The 15,191-nt window shown below is 48.7% G+C and overlaps 1 protein-coding gene across 5 annotated transcripts in view; it reads left to right on the top strand.

The window, feature by feature from the left end:
- Positions 1–15,191, top strand: part of POP1 (POP1 ribonuclease P/MRP subunit) — a 32,499-nt gene that overhangs the window by 10,140 nt on the left and 7,168 nt on the right. For all 5 annotated transcript variants that reach the window (XM_088442702.1, XM_088442697.1, XM_088442700.1 and 2 more), the window contains exons 6-11: positions 737–824; positions 1,398–1,585; positions 2,084–2,337; positions 3,749–3,842; positions 5,624–5,729; positions 14,150–14,269. In XM_088442702.1, coding sequence (XP_088298828.1) covers positions 737–824; positions 1,398–1,585; positions 2,084–2,337; positions 3,749–3,842; positions 5,624–5,729; positions 14,150–14,269 — 850 coding nt within the window. The remainder of the gene's footprint in view (positions 1–736; positions 825–1,397; positions 1,586–2,083; positions 2,338–3,748; positions 3,843–5,623; positions 5,730–14,149; positions 14,270–15,191) is intronic.

Below are 15,191 nucleotides of genomic sequence, written 5' to 3'. Positions count from 1 at the left end.
CTTTAGTGTGATTGTTATGGACCAACACTTATGTCCACAACACACCGCAAGTGGTGAAGCTGCTCATAACAACCAGTTGGCTTCTAGCTCTCATTCATCCAGTAACCTGTGTACACATACATCTTATTCCTTGCATGTTAAACAGCCCTTCTAGTCGTGCCATGCTGTGGCGTGACTCTGTAGCACCCAGCGTCTTTTCGTGCGAGATATATAGATGTATCTCTCTCTATATTTTATTTTTTTCTCTTCAAATGCATCTTATTCATAAAGTGAATCGGATGTACAAGCAGATTCTGCTGATTAAAATGATATGCAGCACGCCTATATATTATGTGCGACTGCATTTGCATGCAAAATGCAACGTGAGTGTAACAGCCGCTGACAATGTAACGTAGCATTTCGCATACAGATACAGCCGCTGACAATGTAACGTAGCATTTCGCATACAGATACAGCCGCTGTCGCAGAAGCTGCTTGTGCTTCCTATTCGCGTCCTTTTGTGAATAAGACGCAGTTGAAGGGATAAAGTCGTACGAAAATATGCTTTGCACTACAGAGTCTTGCAGTGATCACATGTTACATTTAACGCAACCTGTAGCACACGGAGGTAAGATGTATGTGGAAACATCTGTATATTCTATAAAATTATGGGTAGAATCTGATTGGTTGCTATGGCCACTTGTCCAGACTCTTTCCCCTATGTGCAAAAGTTTTAATTCCACTGTTGTCTTCCTAGGATGTATCGTACCTCTGTTGTGTGGAGCTAATGGGCAAAGAGGAGGATCTATTGAAGGCGCTGTCCAGACTCTGCAGCATAGATACAGGTAATGTGCATCTGGTCCACCACCACTGTTCAGTGAAAATAAATCCGTGAACATACACACAAGTACATACACACTGTGGATTTGGGGACTGTCGGGAAACTGTAACACAAGTACATGTTTTTTTCTTTTGTTTTAGTTAGATGTACATATAGTCAATGGACCTAATTTTTGGGAAAGTTGGGGCCTACTTTGTTAGTGCTGTTCCTGTGGTGGTTTTTCTTTTATAAGCAATATACAGTATTTACGTGGCGTTAACATTTCCTTCCAAGCAATCTTTAAAAACCTACATGGGCAGATTCAGTTGGATGTGGAAGTTGCCATTACGGGTCTCGTTGGCTTCCGTGGATTAACTCTACTGAGATATGAACAGAATCTGCCTATCGTAATGTGCGACAAAAATGCACATTGCGAACTGGCGTGGGCTAATTGAATCCGCCTATTAGTGTTCATGTAACTCATGCATGATAGCATTTAATGTTAATTGGTTTAATTATTTTATTATACTAATTCCCTTCTGTGACAGTTGCTGTTTATAGAGTACTGTAATTATTATCTTCTATTTCCCCCCACCAGGCCCTACTTTTGCTGCTGTGGCCTGTCTGGCTGGGAGGCGTCAGGGCTCCCTAACACTCTACAAAGCTGATAAGTACCCGGAGGAGACATTAGGTCCTGTCACCTTTATCTGGAAGCCCAGATGTGTACCAGAATCAATGGGTGAGAATAGGCAGCTGTGGATCTGGATGCACCCTGCCCTCAAACAGGTACAAATATATAATGTCGCTCCCTCGATCGTCCAGCTTGAGGGAGACTCTCCCACTCTGAAATGAAATGAAGCAGATCTAGTTCTTTAATAAGAAGAAGGTTGAAGGGTGACCTGTCATAGCCGCTGTCCATTGCCCCGTGATGTGCTGCTTGCCTTGCAGCACCAACTGGTTATGCTCTGCCACAGTTCCCTCTCTCCTATGAGTGTTCGCCATGCAGCTCCCGTCTCCTGTGTAAGCAAAGAGCGAGCCCATCCACTCCTGAGGCTGCACAAAAGACAGGCCGATTCGGTTAGACCTTTACACTGCAATGATTATAGGTGAAAGCTATAAATGGAATAGTCGGAGACGCTTGGCCTATCGTGAATACTGCGCTTGTCCTCTCACAATACACTGTGCTTTCATGTCTTGTTGTGTAAAAGGACAATCGTAACTGTAAATTTGCTTAACTTCTTTTAATCTTTGTAATGGCACCGATTTGTGACTTGTGTTTCTCAGGATATCTTGGAGCAGCTGAGGCTGGTGTGTGCATGTGAGGACAGACCGGACAATGCGGTCTCCAGCCCCGAGCCAGCACCTGCTCCTACCCAGGCAGAGAGACCATTGGGTGCGAGGAGGGCAGGAAAAAAGAGGAAACTGAAGGACAATGAGGGAGAGAAGGCTGTTCCTGTAAAAAGGATAATCGGTGATGGGACAAGGGCTATCCCTGAACCTTATCAGTGGACATCGACACAAACCACCATCACCATTCGGTACCGTGGAATCCTTTTAAATTAGACCGTATGAGTAATTGCCTGTGATTGGATAGAACTATTTGTCTGCCTCCTTGCCAGATTTCAACCCAATTGGCTTGAATTGTGTGGGCTTAGATGATTTCTCATGGGCTGTCTTTTTCCTGTCAGGGATGATATCACTCCAGCGGCCACACAGGCTGTGATACCGGACTTTGGCCAGCTATTTTCTGGCAGGAATTGTCCCGTACGGTGTAACTGGGTGCTAGTCGCACCCTCTGTCTCTGGGCTCCTTACTGCCTGATCCCCTGCCTGACCACTTTTTTTAAGTTGCCTTCTAGTTGAGGCTTTTGTATCTGCCGACCGTCATGTGACGTCACACAGCACCAGCTGCTACTAAGCGGGAGCCAGGAGGGATAGTGGCTTGTACACTACACACTGTGCTCCATTTCATTTATAGAGGGTGATTAACATATTGCGGCCACCATCATTGCTTGTCTTTCCTCGCACCACATAGACGTGAGCTGGAAAATTGGTGACGTTGATCTACCGTCATAGGCCTGTATTCAGTTAGCGCGTAATGGCAGTTTATTTCGCCACTAGCAAAATTGGCTGGTTTTCGCCAAAACATGAAATCTGACGATGTTCGCGTAAATAGGTGAAAAACTCTCTCCAAGGTTGATAAATCTCCCACTTAAAAATTGGCTGATGTGCATCGGAAATTATTTTAGAAGTGTACGATTGGCCGTAATAAAAGTATTTTGAGTACTTAAATTGCGTCGGTTGGCGGTAATTTGCTTATACGGAAAAATGTAAAAAAAAAAAGTATAGAAAGCTTGATGTTTTTTTTTTTTCCAGGTAATTACTGTTCCACGTAAATTGTACGTTAAATGGCTGCAAGTTTATTTTTGTGTCTTAAAAGTGCAATTTTTAAAAAAGGTTAAACCGCTTGCTGCGGCCACGTGCGATGTTTAAAACACATGACTCATCCATACAGCCCGCTGAAAAACCAGACCCAATACGTTCAACCCATTTTTCAACTTTTTTTTTCATCCAAAATTTGACCAGTCGTCTTTTGCCAAAGTACGCAACTTCCGAAAAAAAAAATTGGGGTAATTTATCATTAGGGTCACGGGGTCCAAAGTGCTCTGAAGGAAATCTCCACAGTTTTAGGCAAAAGTGGGGATGGATTTATTTATTTATTTTTCTCTCCTGGACTGGGATGCAGAGAACTTTTCTCCTGGTTTTTTTTTTTTTTTGCCTGTTTGGTTTTTTTGGGGGAAAAAACGTCCGTTTTCCCCTTTTATTGAATACGGGACATAGGCGGAAATGTGCACAGCTAACCATTGCGATTAAATTGTTGACCTAGCGTCTGATCAACAGAGTACAAATGTGCCGTAACGATGCTCAGTCTGTGTCTTCTGCTTTCCAGGGATATGACCATGGAATTTGTGCGCTATCGGCTGATTGGTCCCTACTCCCACTGCGTGCTCGCTGCCACTCTGCACGCTGCTTCTCTGCATAAAGTAAGAACGCATGGGCTATATACTTACCTGCACGTATGATTCTATTTCACCGAGTGCCTGAATAACCAGGGAGATCCCTGGAGATATAAGATCGGTTTGTGGAATTTGCTGCCTTTGAGGCTTATGTGGAAATTAGAGCAATCATGAATACTGAGATGTATTTGCCTACTGCTGTAATCCCACTGCTCCATTGTGGACCTGATTCAGAGGTGGTTGGTGATGGGGTCGCAGTCGCTATCACAGTAACTATTGCGGAAATCTGTAAATTCTATTCCCAGCCTTCCCTTTGTGCTCCACGGTGCGATGAAATGTACGAACGGTGAGTCGCCCACTTTTAGGCTGAGTGGTCTGTGCATTTGTGATGAAGATTGTAAACATTGGCCTCACCATGCGGTAGCCTAGCGCCAACTCTAACTACTCTTCTCTAATCCAACTAAACATGGTCTCTGAAGCATTGGATCTGCAATTGGGAACACAACAGTGTTTCCTATGCAATGTCCCCTTTTTGCAGTCACTTTAGGTCAGTGGCATCACAAGGGGTGGCAGTCAGGAAGCCGACGGACATAATCCCGACCGCCGGCTTCCCGACTGTCTAATCCCGGCAAGTGTCTAATGAAGGGCGTCGAAATCCCGACGCAGTCATTAGACCTACGCCGGGAGACCTACACCACCCGGCTTACTGATTGAAGGTAAGCCGGGTGGGGAGGGTTAGGTTAGTGGGCTCTCAGGGGGACTTAGGGTTAGGCACCCCCCGGGAGGTTAGAGTTAGGCTAGGGGAAGGGGGGGGGGATTAGGGTTAGGCACTTGGGGGGGGGGGGGGGGGGGGGCGAGGTTAGGGTTAGGCCTCCCTAAGGGAGGGTTAGGGAGTAGAATAGAGTTAGCAAATACTTACCTTGGACGATAAGGATTTTCACCCCTGCCGGGCAGCCGCTGTCGGAATTTGAACCTCCGGCCATGTGGCTGGCAGTAAATCATACGGATTCCATCACAAGGGGGGTGTGCGGGCCGCAACCGGGTGTCCCCCGCCGAGGGGTGACTCCAAAGTGCAGACTCCGTCCTTCAGTGACAGGAGCCGGGTGCTGCAGTGTAGAATTACGTGCAGCACTTGGCTCCTGTCACAGTGAGGGAGCCAGCACTACAAGTACACTGATCCCCGGGGGAAACCCGCACCTTCGGGACCCCCCGGAGAGATTAAAATCGGGGTTCGATTGTGGCCACACCCCCACCTGTGAGGCCATGACCCCTGCACGAGACCACACCCCTTTCCCCCAGCGTGCGGCATCTGCACTGCTAAGCTGCACACTCCTATCCGCAACGGGTGCATCAAAAGGTAGGGATGCCACTGCTTTAGGTCACCTCCCAGTCTCCACCCTGCAATACCCAGAGATCACACATCCCTTCTCAAGTCTCAGCAATTCCATACGCAGTTGCGAACAGCATCGCGCACATTGGGTTGCTCATGAACGCTTTAGGTTTTCAAATGTCTTTTTGCGCAGTAGCAAAACATCGCTCGACTGCGTAAACCTCTGCACTGAGTCCCTCTTGAGTCAGGCCCTACGTACCAAGATCTGTGAGCTCCTCTGTATACTTAGAGGCGTTAGGAGCATGTCATGATTTCCAGCGCTGTTTTATGCTGGGCCCTGTTCTGATCACTGGGTGCACTGGCAGAACAGCAGGATCCCCCTGTGTGTAACAAGCACTGTGACTGTATGAATTCCATGGAGTAATGTCATACATATATGAGCTACCGCAAAACTGTTTCTGTTTTTCCTTTGTTTTAGGAAGCTGAAAGTCCTGGTCCCCACAGCTGGTGGGCAGATTATTGTAAGAGTCCAGATAATGTTCTGCTCCATAACCGCCAGGAATCCTTGTTCCAGTTACTGCAAGGTATAAATTGCATGCTCATCTAGTCATTACATTGTATTTATGAAGTGCCAACAGAAGCAGCAGCACTGAGAGAAAGCAGACGTGTGTGGATAATTTATTCAAGAACTTGGCTTGAAACACGGGGGGGGGGGGGGCACTTAGCTCAGAAGAACTAGCGATGTTAGATTCTTAGTTTGGCGTACAAGGGACGTTGTGTAAATAACACTACTGCATCACTGCAGCTGACTTGGTTCTCTTATTACACATATGCTTTTTTTTTTTTAAACAACACTATTACATATATTGGGGTCACTGTTGGTAATGATGTCCTCGTTAAGTGTGGCAAATTATCAGAAACCGTCTCCATGTGGCCATGAAATCTTTTTAAGTCATGGAGAAGACTCTCAGGATGTCATTAGTGGCTGAGCATCAGAAAGGCAGAGCTCTGAAATAACAATAATAATAATAATAATAATAATTGTTTCTACCTCAGGGTCCTTAGGGATCCACAGGGATACCTTGGGGGAATAGGGCTTGGCTCCAGCCATGGGCACCACAGAGTTAAAGATGTCCCTCCCAGGATGCATCGGGCCCCCTCCTATACCCCGCCCCCAGGCCAAGGCACCTCAGTTTCAGTAGGTGCCCGGCCGGGAGCTGGGTCATCGCAGAGGGGGGCTGTGTATAACAGCCCCTGAAGATCTTCTAGAGCGGTAGCATAGGACTGTCCAGTGCTACCGCTCCGACACCCCCGCCGACGCCGACCACCGGTAGCGATCCGGGGAGCTCGGCGGGCTCTTGGGGGTTCCAGCTAGCGGAACCCCCGGGGGCCTTGGACTGTGGCCGGATCTACGGGGGGCTACCAAAGGTAAGCAGCGGGCGTCTGCGGTAGGCGCCCGCTGACTCACAGTCCGGCGTCCCCAGGGCTGAGGGCTCCCTGGGGACGGCAGTATAGTGGAGCCAGGCGGATGCCTGCGCTCTCCACTAGACCACCAGGGATACGGGGCTGGAGCGTTGCGGAACACGCTCCAGCATCCCGGGGGGTTAATGGCCTGCCAGGGGAGGATGCCTTCCCTGTAGCGCACAGGAGGCTCCTCACCATCACTGCTCTCCGCCGCCTTACGTTGAGGGTTTGGCGGGCTGAGGCAGTGATCCTCCCCAGGCCCGCCAGCCCTTCATCCTCCGGCAGCCATTTTATGAGCAAGATGCTGTGGTGCAGGGTGCGGAGCCTGGGTGCCCCTTACATACCTCTCCTCCCAGTATAAGGTCAGTGTATGTAGCGCTATCACTGCCAGGCTGTAGGTCTGTGTAAGTGATAGTGCACTTAGTGCAGGGTTTCTGCATTGTATGTGACTTTATGCTAGCGCTGTGTGCCTGATCTTTTCTCCTGTCAGCCATTTTACTATCCCTATTTCTTCCTCCTGACCAGCCCTCTCAGTGCCGGTACTGTCAGGGTAGGAATTTACCTCACAGTTTAAGATTTATTTCTGTGAGAGGAGTGTCACATACCACTATGTCCAGTGAGGACTCTGTTAGAGGAGCACCTCTCCTATTTTCCTGCTCCAGATGTAAAGCAGGTGTGGGGGAGGGGGCGGTACTTCATGATGGGTTATGTGCTGCATGTTTGGCCATCCCTGGTACCTCTGCTGTACCCAGCACCTCTCAGGAACCACCTTGGGCTTGTTTTGCACAAGCCCTGACTGTTCTTGTAAATAGGCTTGCAGCCCCGCCTACGTTTCCACAATTGGGGTTTGCACAGCAGACTGTAGTCCCGCCTCCTGTTCTGGGAGTTCCGGGGCCGATAGTAATGCAGTGCCCCCCGCAACATGTCCTTAATCAGGCTGACCCAGGTTTGTCTGATTCTGTGGTGCGGAGCACTCAGCAGGATCAATCTAGACCTGCTAAAAGACCGTTATTGTCATATCCATCCGCTCAGGATGATGAGGATGACGGCTCGTCTGATGAGGGTGAAATTCTAGATTTGTTGGACACTGACACTCCTCAAGTAGGGGCAGAGGCTAAGTCTAGTATTTACATTCCAGGCCTCATTCGGGCAGTCCGTGCGGCCATGGTAATTACTGACGACAACTTACCTGCAGCTCCTACTCATGCTTATTTTAAAGAGATTAAAGGAGCTGCAGCAGTATTCCCTCTATCTGGTCAGCTAGTTGATCACATGGAGGAGGCCTGGAAATCTCCAGGGAAAATATTTCAACGTCACAAGCGTCTGGCTCGTACATATCCCTTTGCGGAAGATTACTTCACTAAATGGGAGTCTCCTCCTCAGGTGGATTCTCATGTGACGCGCTTAGTAAAGAGTGCAACTTTGCCTATGCCGTCTATGTCTTCTCTGACGGATACTACAGACCGTAAAGTGGAGGTGTGCCTAAAGTCTATCTATTCCCTTGCTGGAGGAACATCTAGACCAGCTATGGCTGTCTGCTGGGTGGCTCAGGCTATGGAAAGGTGGGCGGACGCTTTGGAAGCATTATTTTCTTCTGAGGGTACCAGCGAACAGGTTGTGTTAGTGGGTAACCTTCGGGATTCCGCTACGTACATTAACGAAGCAGCTTTGGATTTGAGCCTGCTTCTAGGATTTCTGCAGCGGCTGTGGCCGCTCGACACTCCTTGTGGTTACGTTCTTGGAGGGCGGACGATGAATCCAAGAAAGGCTTGGAATGCTTACCCTACAATGGGCAGGTCCTGTTTGGACCAGCTTTGGACAAAATAGTGGACACGTTGGCGACTGCCAAATCTGCATGTCTACCTTCATCCCCGACTCTGTCTGGGTCTAAAAATCCGTCCTATCGCCCTCCGGGAAAACCTAGGGTTCAGTCTTTTCCGAGACCTCAGGTCCCAAAAAGACCGCTAAGACCAAGAAGCAAGCTTGGAGTACCAGACGTCCAGCTGCCAAGCCAGACGACAAACCCTCAGCCTGACGGGTTGGGCCTCCCCTTGGGGGATCCCAAGGTGGGAGGCCGACTTCTGCAATACGCCCAGTGTTGATTCAGAACCACCACAGACACTTGGGTAAGGGAGGTGGTATCTCAGGTATATGCCCTCTCCTTCCGCAGAAGGCCTCCTCATCAGTTCTTTGTAACAGCACGTCCTTCAGATCCAACGAAGGCTCTAGCGATCCAAGAGTCGGTGCGTTCTATGCTTCAGATGGGAGTAATAGAACCCTGAGAGGGACCGGATCTTACTCCAACCTTTTTCTGGTTCAAAAGCCAAATGGATCATACCGACCTATACTCAACCTCAAGTCCCTGAACAAGTTTTTAAGGGTCCCTCGGTTCTGAATGGAGACTCTGCGTTCTATTGTTTTAGCTATGCAGCCTGGGGATTTTATGGTGTCCCTGGATATTCAGGATGCTTACCTGCATATCACCATTGCCAGTGTTCATCAGCGTTACCTCAGATTTACAGTGTCGGACCTCCATTACCAGTTTCAGGCTCTACCGTTTTGGCCTTTCCACGGCTCCTCGGGTGTTCACAAAAGTAATGGCGGTCATGGCGGCACACCTGCGGTTGCAGGGAGTTCGCCTGTTACCTTACTTGGACGACCTTCTGTTGTTGGCAGGGTCGCCACAACTCCTTTGCAGCCATCTGCAACTGACAATATCAGTATTGCAGGCTCATGGCTGGATAGTGAACTGGAAGAAGTCCTCTCTAATTCCTTCTCAGAGAATGGTCCATCTCGGGGCATTGTTGGACTCTCAGCAACAGAGGATCTTCTTGACGGAGGAAAAGATAGCCCTGTTGCAGTCCAAGATACGCAATGTTCTAAGCAGTCGCCGAGTGTCTCTTCTCTCAGCGATGAAGTTACTGGGTTCCATGGTGTCAACGTTCGACATGGTGGAGTATGCCCAGTTCCATTCCAGGCCTCTACAAATGTTGATCCTGTCCAGATGGGACAGAAATCCCTGTCGACTAAAGATGCAGATGATCAGGCTCACTCCGGAAGTGTGCCTGTCTTTGACGTGGTGGTTACAAAAGTCTTATCTCAGCAGGGGACGTCCGTTTTTGGATTTCTGATTGGGTCCTTCTAACAACTGATGCCTGCCTTCGGGGCTGGGGCGCTGTGACAGGCCCACACGTCTTCCAGGGCCGGTGGACGTCAGAGGAATCGGACCTGCCAATCAATATATTGGAAATTCGAGCAGTTCAGGGCGCTGCAGCATGCAAGACCGTTCCTGCTGGGGAAACCTGTGCAGGTTCAGTCAGACAACGCCACCACGGTGGCTTACCTAAATCGTCAGGAAGAACTCGAAGCCAAGCGGCTCTAAGGGAGGTGTCCCGCATTCTGACTTGGGCAATCCTCCGGCCATTTCATCAGTCTTCATTCCGGGTGTGCTCAACTGGGAGGCGGACTTCCACGAGGCGGACTTCCACGATGTACACCCGGGGGAATGGTCTCTTCACCAGGAGGTGTTCCAACTCCTGGTGGACAAGTGGGGTCTTCCCGAAATAGACCTCATGGCCTCCAGACACAATCGCAAGCTGTGGCCGTACGGATCCCGAACAAGAGACGCAGGAGCTCTCCTGGTGAACGCTCTGGCGGCACGATGGAACTTCCAATTCGCGTACCTGTTTCCTCCGTTCTCCCTGCTGCCTCGAGTAATTCGAAAGTTCAGGCAGGAAGGAGGCAAGATCCTGCTGGTGGCCCCTGCGTGGCCCAGAAGGAGTTCTCCAGTGTCTATCCATCGACACTCCTTGGCTGTTACCTCAGAGGCCGGACCTATTGTCTCAGGGTCCTAGTCTCTACCCGGACCTGAGTCGGCTATCTTTGACGGCGTGGCTCTTGAGACTTCCCTCTTGAGGTCCAAGGGTTTCTCTATAGCGGTGGTCAATACCATGTTACATGCTCGTAAGCTGGCTTCAGCTAGAATTTACCACAGGGTGTGGCATACCTATTTTGAGTGGTGTCGCCCTAAATCGTACGATCCTCGCGAGTTTAGAATATCGAGAGTGTTGGCTTTCCTTCAGGCAGGCTTGGATTTAGGTCTACGCCTTGCTTCACTGAAGGTGCATGTTTCTGCCCTGTCGGTTTTGTTTCAAAGAAGGATTGCTACGCGGCCTGATATCCGTACCTTTTATGCAGGGTGTCCTTCGCATCCAGCCTCCCTATGTCCATCCGGTAGCTCCATGGGATCTGGCTGTGGTCCTGAAGGCGCTACAGGATGCTCCATTTGAACCTTTGGGTTCTGTGGATCTGAAATGGCTTACGGCAAGAACAGTGTTCCTTTGGCTATTGCTTCAGCCAGAAGGGTGTCGGATTTGGGGGCTCTTTCGTGTCGTCCCCCATTTCTAATTTTTCATTCGCATAGGGCGGTACTTCGTACCTGTCCCGAATTCCTTCCTAAAGGGGTGTCTAGTTTCCACATTAACGAGGAAATTGTGGTCCCAGCCTTTAGTTCATCTGATCTCTCAGCTGGTGAGGCTTCTTTGGATGTGGTACGGGCTCTGCGGATTTACGTGGACCGTACCAATTCTTTGAGAAAATCGGACTCTGTTTGTCCTATATGGATTTCATAAGAGGGGTTGGCCTGCCAATAAACAGACTTTGGCACGCTGGATCTGCATGGCGATCTCTGAGGCATACACTCATGAGGGACTTAAAGTGCCACCCTCTGTGAAAGCTCATTCTACAAGATCTGTGGGATCTTTGTGGGCAGCTCGACGTGGCGCCTCAGCTGTTCAGCTTTGTAAGGCGGCCACGTGGTCCTCTGTCCATACTTTTGTCAAGCATTACGCCTTTGACACATTTGCTTCTCGGGATGCTTCCTTCGGGCGGCGGATTCTCCTCTCTGCAAAGGAGCGTCCCCTCCCTTGAAGGATACAGCTTTGGGACATCCCCAAGGTATCCCTGTGGATCCCTAAGGACCCTGAGGTAGAAAACAGGAGATATGGTAAGATCTTACCTTTGTTATCTCTGTTTCTACGAAGTCCTTAGGGTCCACAGGGCGCCCGCCCTGACGCCCTGTGCTTCCATAGGGTGTTGTTCTGGTCACCAGTTTCTGTCTCCCTTTTCTATGAGAATGTGAATCTTGTGTGTTCCAGACTTTCTTCTTCCTTTTTCCTCTCTCCCAGCCTATGGCTTGATACTAAAACTGAGGTGCCTTGTCCTGGGGGTGGGGTATAGGAGGGGGCCCGGTGCATCCTGGGAGGGACATCTTTAACTCTGTGGTGCCCATGGCTGGAGCCAAGCCCTATACCCCCAAGGTATCCCTGTGGACCCTAAGGACTTCGTAGAAACAGAGATAACAAAGGTAAGTTCTTACCATATTTCCTGTTATTTATATGACGCCCTTTCTCCAATAGGACTCGAATAAGGCCTAGTCTAAAAAATGTTGTGTCCAAGGTATAAATGGTAAATTGCTCACTTACTTAAATGGCGTGTGTGTATATTATATTAGTATGTGTGCGTGTTTATGTGCTTGTCACAGCACAGTACTTCCACTGTGGTCAATTTTTTTTATTTTAATGGTTTTATTATCACTCTTCCTTTTGTCATGTGTGTTGCAATGGCGCTCCTATTCTCTTCTCTTTGAGAACCCATATATTTATTACATCGTGCCCTACTCCCATCTATACTGCCCGCAATCATACACTCGTACAAATTTCAGAATCTCTACCCTTATTTTTAACTCCTACAGATGTGCCCTCATACATATAGCCTCAATATGCCACGCAGCGCGCCTTGCCTGGTGTGAGCCAACCAGGGGCGTATTTAGAGAGGAGGGGGCCCGTGTTCACTCACCATCTGGGGCCCCCTCCTCTCTGTCCGGCGGCCGTGGTGTACTGAGACAGCCATTTTCCCGGCGATTACCCTACTGCGCATGCGCAGAACGCCGGGAAAGTGCCCGCTGCGGCCACTTTCCTGGAGTTCTGTGTAGCGCCTCTCCAGCCGACGTGGAGCATCGGAGAGGTAAGTATTTGGAAGTATGTGTGCGGTGTGGGCCCCCCTGGACCCAGGGACCCGTGTGCCCCGCACCCATTATAGATACGCCCCTGGAGCCAACAGGTTCCATGCTACTTTGCAAGCGTTAAGGCATATATTTTTTTTTTTTCCGAAAAAGCATAGAAGTGACAATGCGATGTGACTAGGATGCACCTAGACTGTGCTGATTCATTTTCTATGTGACACTTGTATACCTGTGTGCATCGGAGTCTGTATATGAACACTTGGCACTTGGAATGAAAAGAGCTGCGGCTGCTACATTGTAGCACTTTGTATACAGATTCAGAGACTCAGTCACACACAGATATACAAGTGTCACATCACACTAATCAGCACAGTCTGCTGGTGCGTCCTAGTCATATCACATTGCAACTTAGATGCTGCTTTGACGCTAGCAGTTTCTCGTGGGATCTGGCGCACAGAGGGTTTTTTTGGCGCATCAAAAGTCCAGATGCGTCCTTACACGTCTTTGCTGCAAAGGGTCCCTGTTTTACGTATGACCTGCTTCCCCCAACTGTCCGGTGTTGCTAAACACATTTAAGCCTTATAATCTGGGTACATGTACGTCTTGTTTCATACTGATGGTTATTTTGTGCTACAGTCCAAAACTTCCAGCTTCATTTGTTATTGTGGAGATCATTAAATGAAGAGAAATGCTATGATTGTACATACCTTGCTGTACGGTACACTCCGATGTGTCCACACCACAAAGGTACTTGCTGCACTTTCAGCGACCGAAACACTTCCACCAATGTGGGGGAAAATAATAATACAAATGGAATGTGGACAGTCCTGGTGGCCTCTAGGTGGACATTTGAGGGTCGGTATAACTAGGTGCAAGGGAGGGGGGGGGGAATTGCCAATACAGCTGCGTGTAAGCAGCAGCACTTCATCTAATGCTGATCGCTCCCCCCGGCTCTCACATTTTGGTGTGCAGCAGTATAGGGCTGCCAAAAAGAAAAGAGCTTGCAGCTACCATACGTGCAGCATACGTCCACACCTACTCCCGGGGTCTGCCACCTCGCAGCCCAGGATGTACTCCCGGGGTCTGCCACCTCGCAGCCCAGGATGTACTCCCGGGGTCTGCCACCTCGCAGCCCAGGATGTACTCCCGGGGTCTGCCACCTCGCAGCCCAGGTGACGTTTACAATTTTTGCATCTCTTCAGATTTTTCCTCTCTGTAAAACGAGCTTCAGTTTGTTGAAGTCTTCTGAAAATAGGTCTCCACAAAGGTACGTTACACGCAGCATCCAGAAAGCTTGGTGAATGTCGTCCAGTGTTTACCGACACCTGAACGTGACTACAATTCCCATTCACCTCTTCTCCCCCGTTCCCCCCCAATCCCCTTCTCTCATGTTATGCTGGTTCTTGGTCCTGGCAGACTGTTGGGAACAAATGATTTAGCATGATTATTAGAAATGAATTGCTTTATTTTATTACATAGGCAATTTATAACATGACTGTCTATGCACTTTCTCTACAGGGATTGGATCTCCAGGGCAGTTACCACCCGGAACCATTTTGGGCCTCACTGTCGGGGATCCGAGACTGAACTTGCCTAATAAGAGGACAACAACTTTTCCCAGTGTAGAAAACTACGAAGGTGAAACCTCCTGGCGTTTCCTTGCAGCCATGTTAATGTGAACTTTTTGTGCCATGTATGTTGACCAGATTCCGCTGATGGCTTTGTGCTCGGTGGGGGCCTCTGTCTCTCCATACAGATGACCAGGTTCAAATCCTGGCAAAGCCATTTAGGAGAGTTGTATTTATCTGTGTGGGTGTTTTGTTTGTTTGTGTGGTTTTGTTTTTTTTTTTTTTTTTTTACCATGATTATGTTTTCAACAAGAAAAAGTGTTTCCAGCCTTATGTAATTTGTCTGTTCGGTTTCTTCCCCTACTAAACAGAAATGTTGGCGCTGGGTTCGGTTGATGCAGTTGAAGCTGTTTTTATTTGTGGTTCTGACTTGCTCTGTCTCATGGAATATAAACACTCCGCTCTAATGCTGGTCTCACACGATACAGTGTCTATGGTGATGGAGAGCAAATGGATAAAAGACGAATAGCGCTGGTTTCCCGTTTATATTATGGCTGTAACTGAATAATACATAGTACATGGAGATCGCCCCTTATTCGCAGTGTTGGTCATTTTTGTTTGCCCAGAAGTTCCGCAGATAATATCGCTATAGAACTATATGGACCATACAAAGGTCCTGGCTTTATATAGAATTTGTTCTGCTCACATACTGTACAGAGGGATATATATCAAATCTTGTAGAGAGATAGGTGGATATGTATCAAAACTTGCAGAGAGGTAGAGTACCAACTAATCGGCTCTTTTCATTTTTCAAACACTGCCTGTAAAATGACAGTGAGGAGCTGGTTGGTTAGTAATTTCTCTCTCCAAGGTTGATAAATCTCTCTTAAAGTGGAAAGTGATAAAGTACCAACCAATGAGCTCCTGTCATTTTTCAAACACTGCTTGGCAGTTTAGAGCTGATTGGCTGGTACTTTCTCTCCAAGGCTTGA

This window comes from Taudactylus pleione, unplaced genomic scaffold, assembly GCF_031769625.1.
Source record: "Taudactylus pleione unplaced genomic scaffold, aTauple2 ptg000314l, whole genome shotgun sequence".
NCBI classification, from domain to species: Eukaryota; Metazoa; Chordata; class Amphibia; order Anura; family Myobatrachidae; genus Taudactylus; species Taudactylus pleione.
Note: the sequence above shows the minus strand (reverse complement) of the source record. Positions and strands in the feature narration are given on the sequence as shown.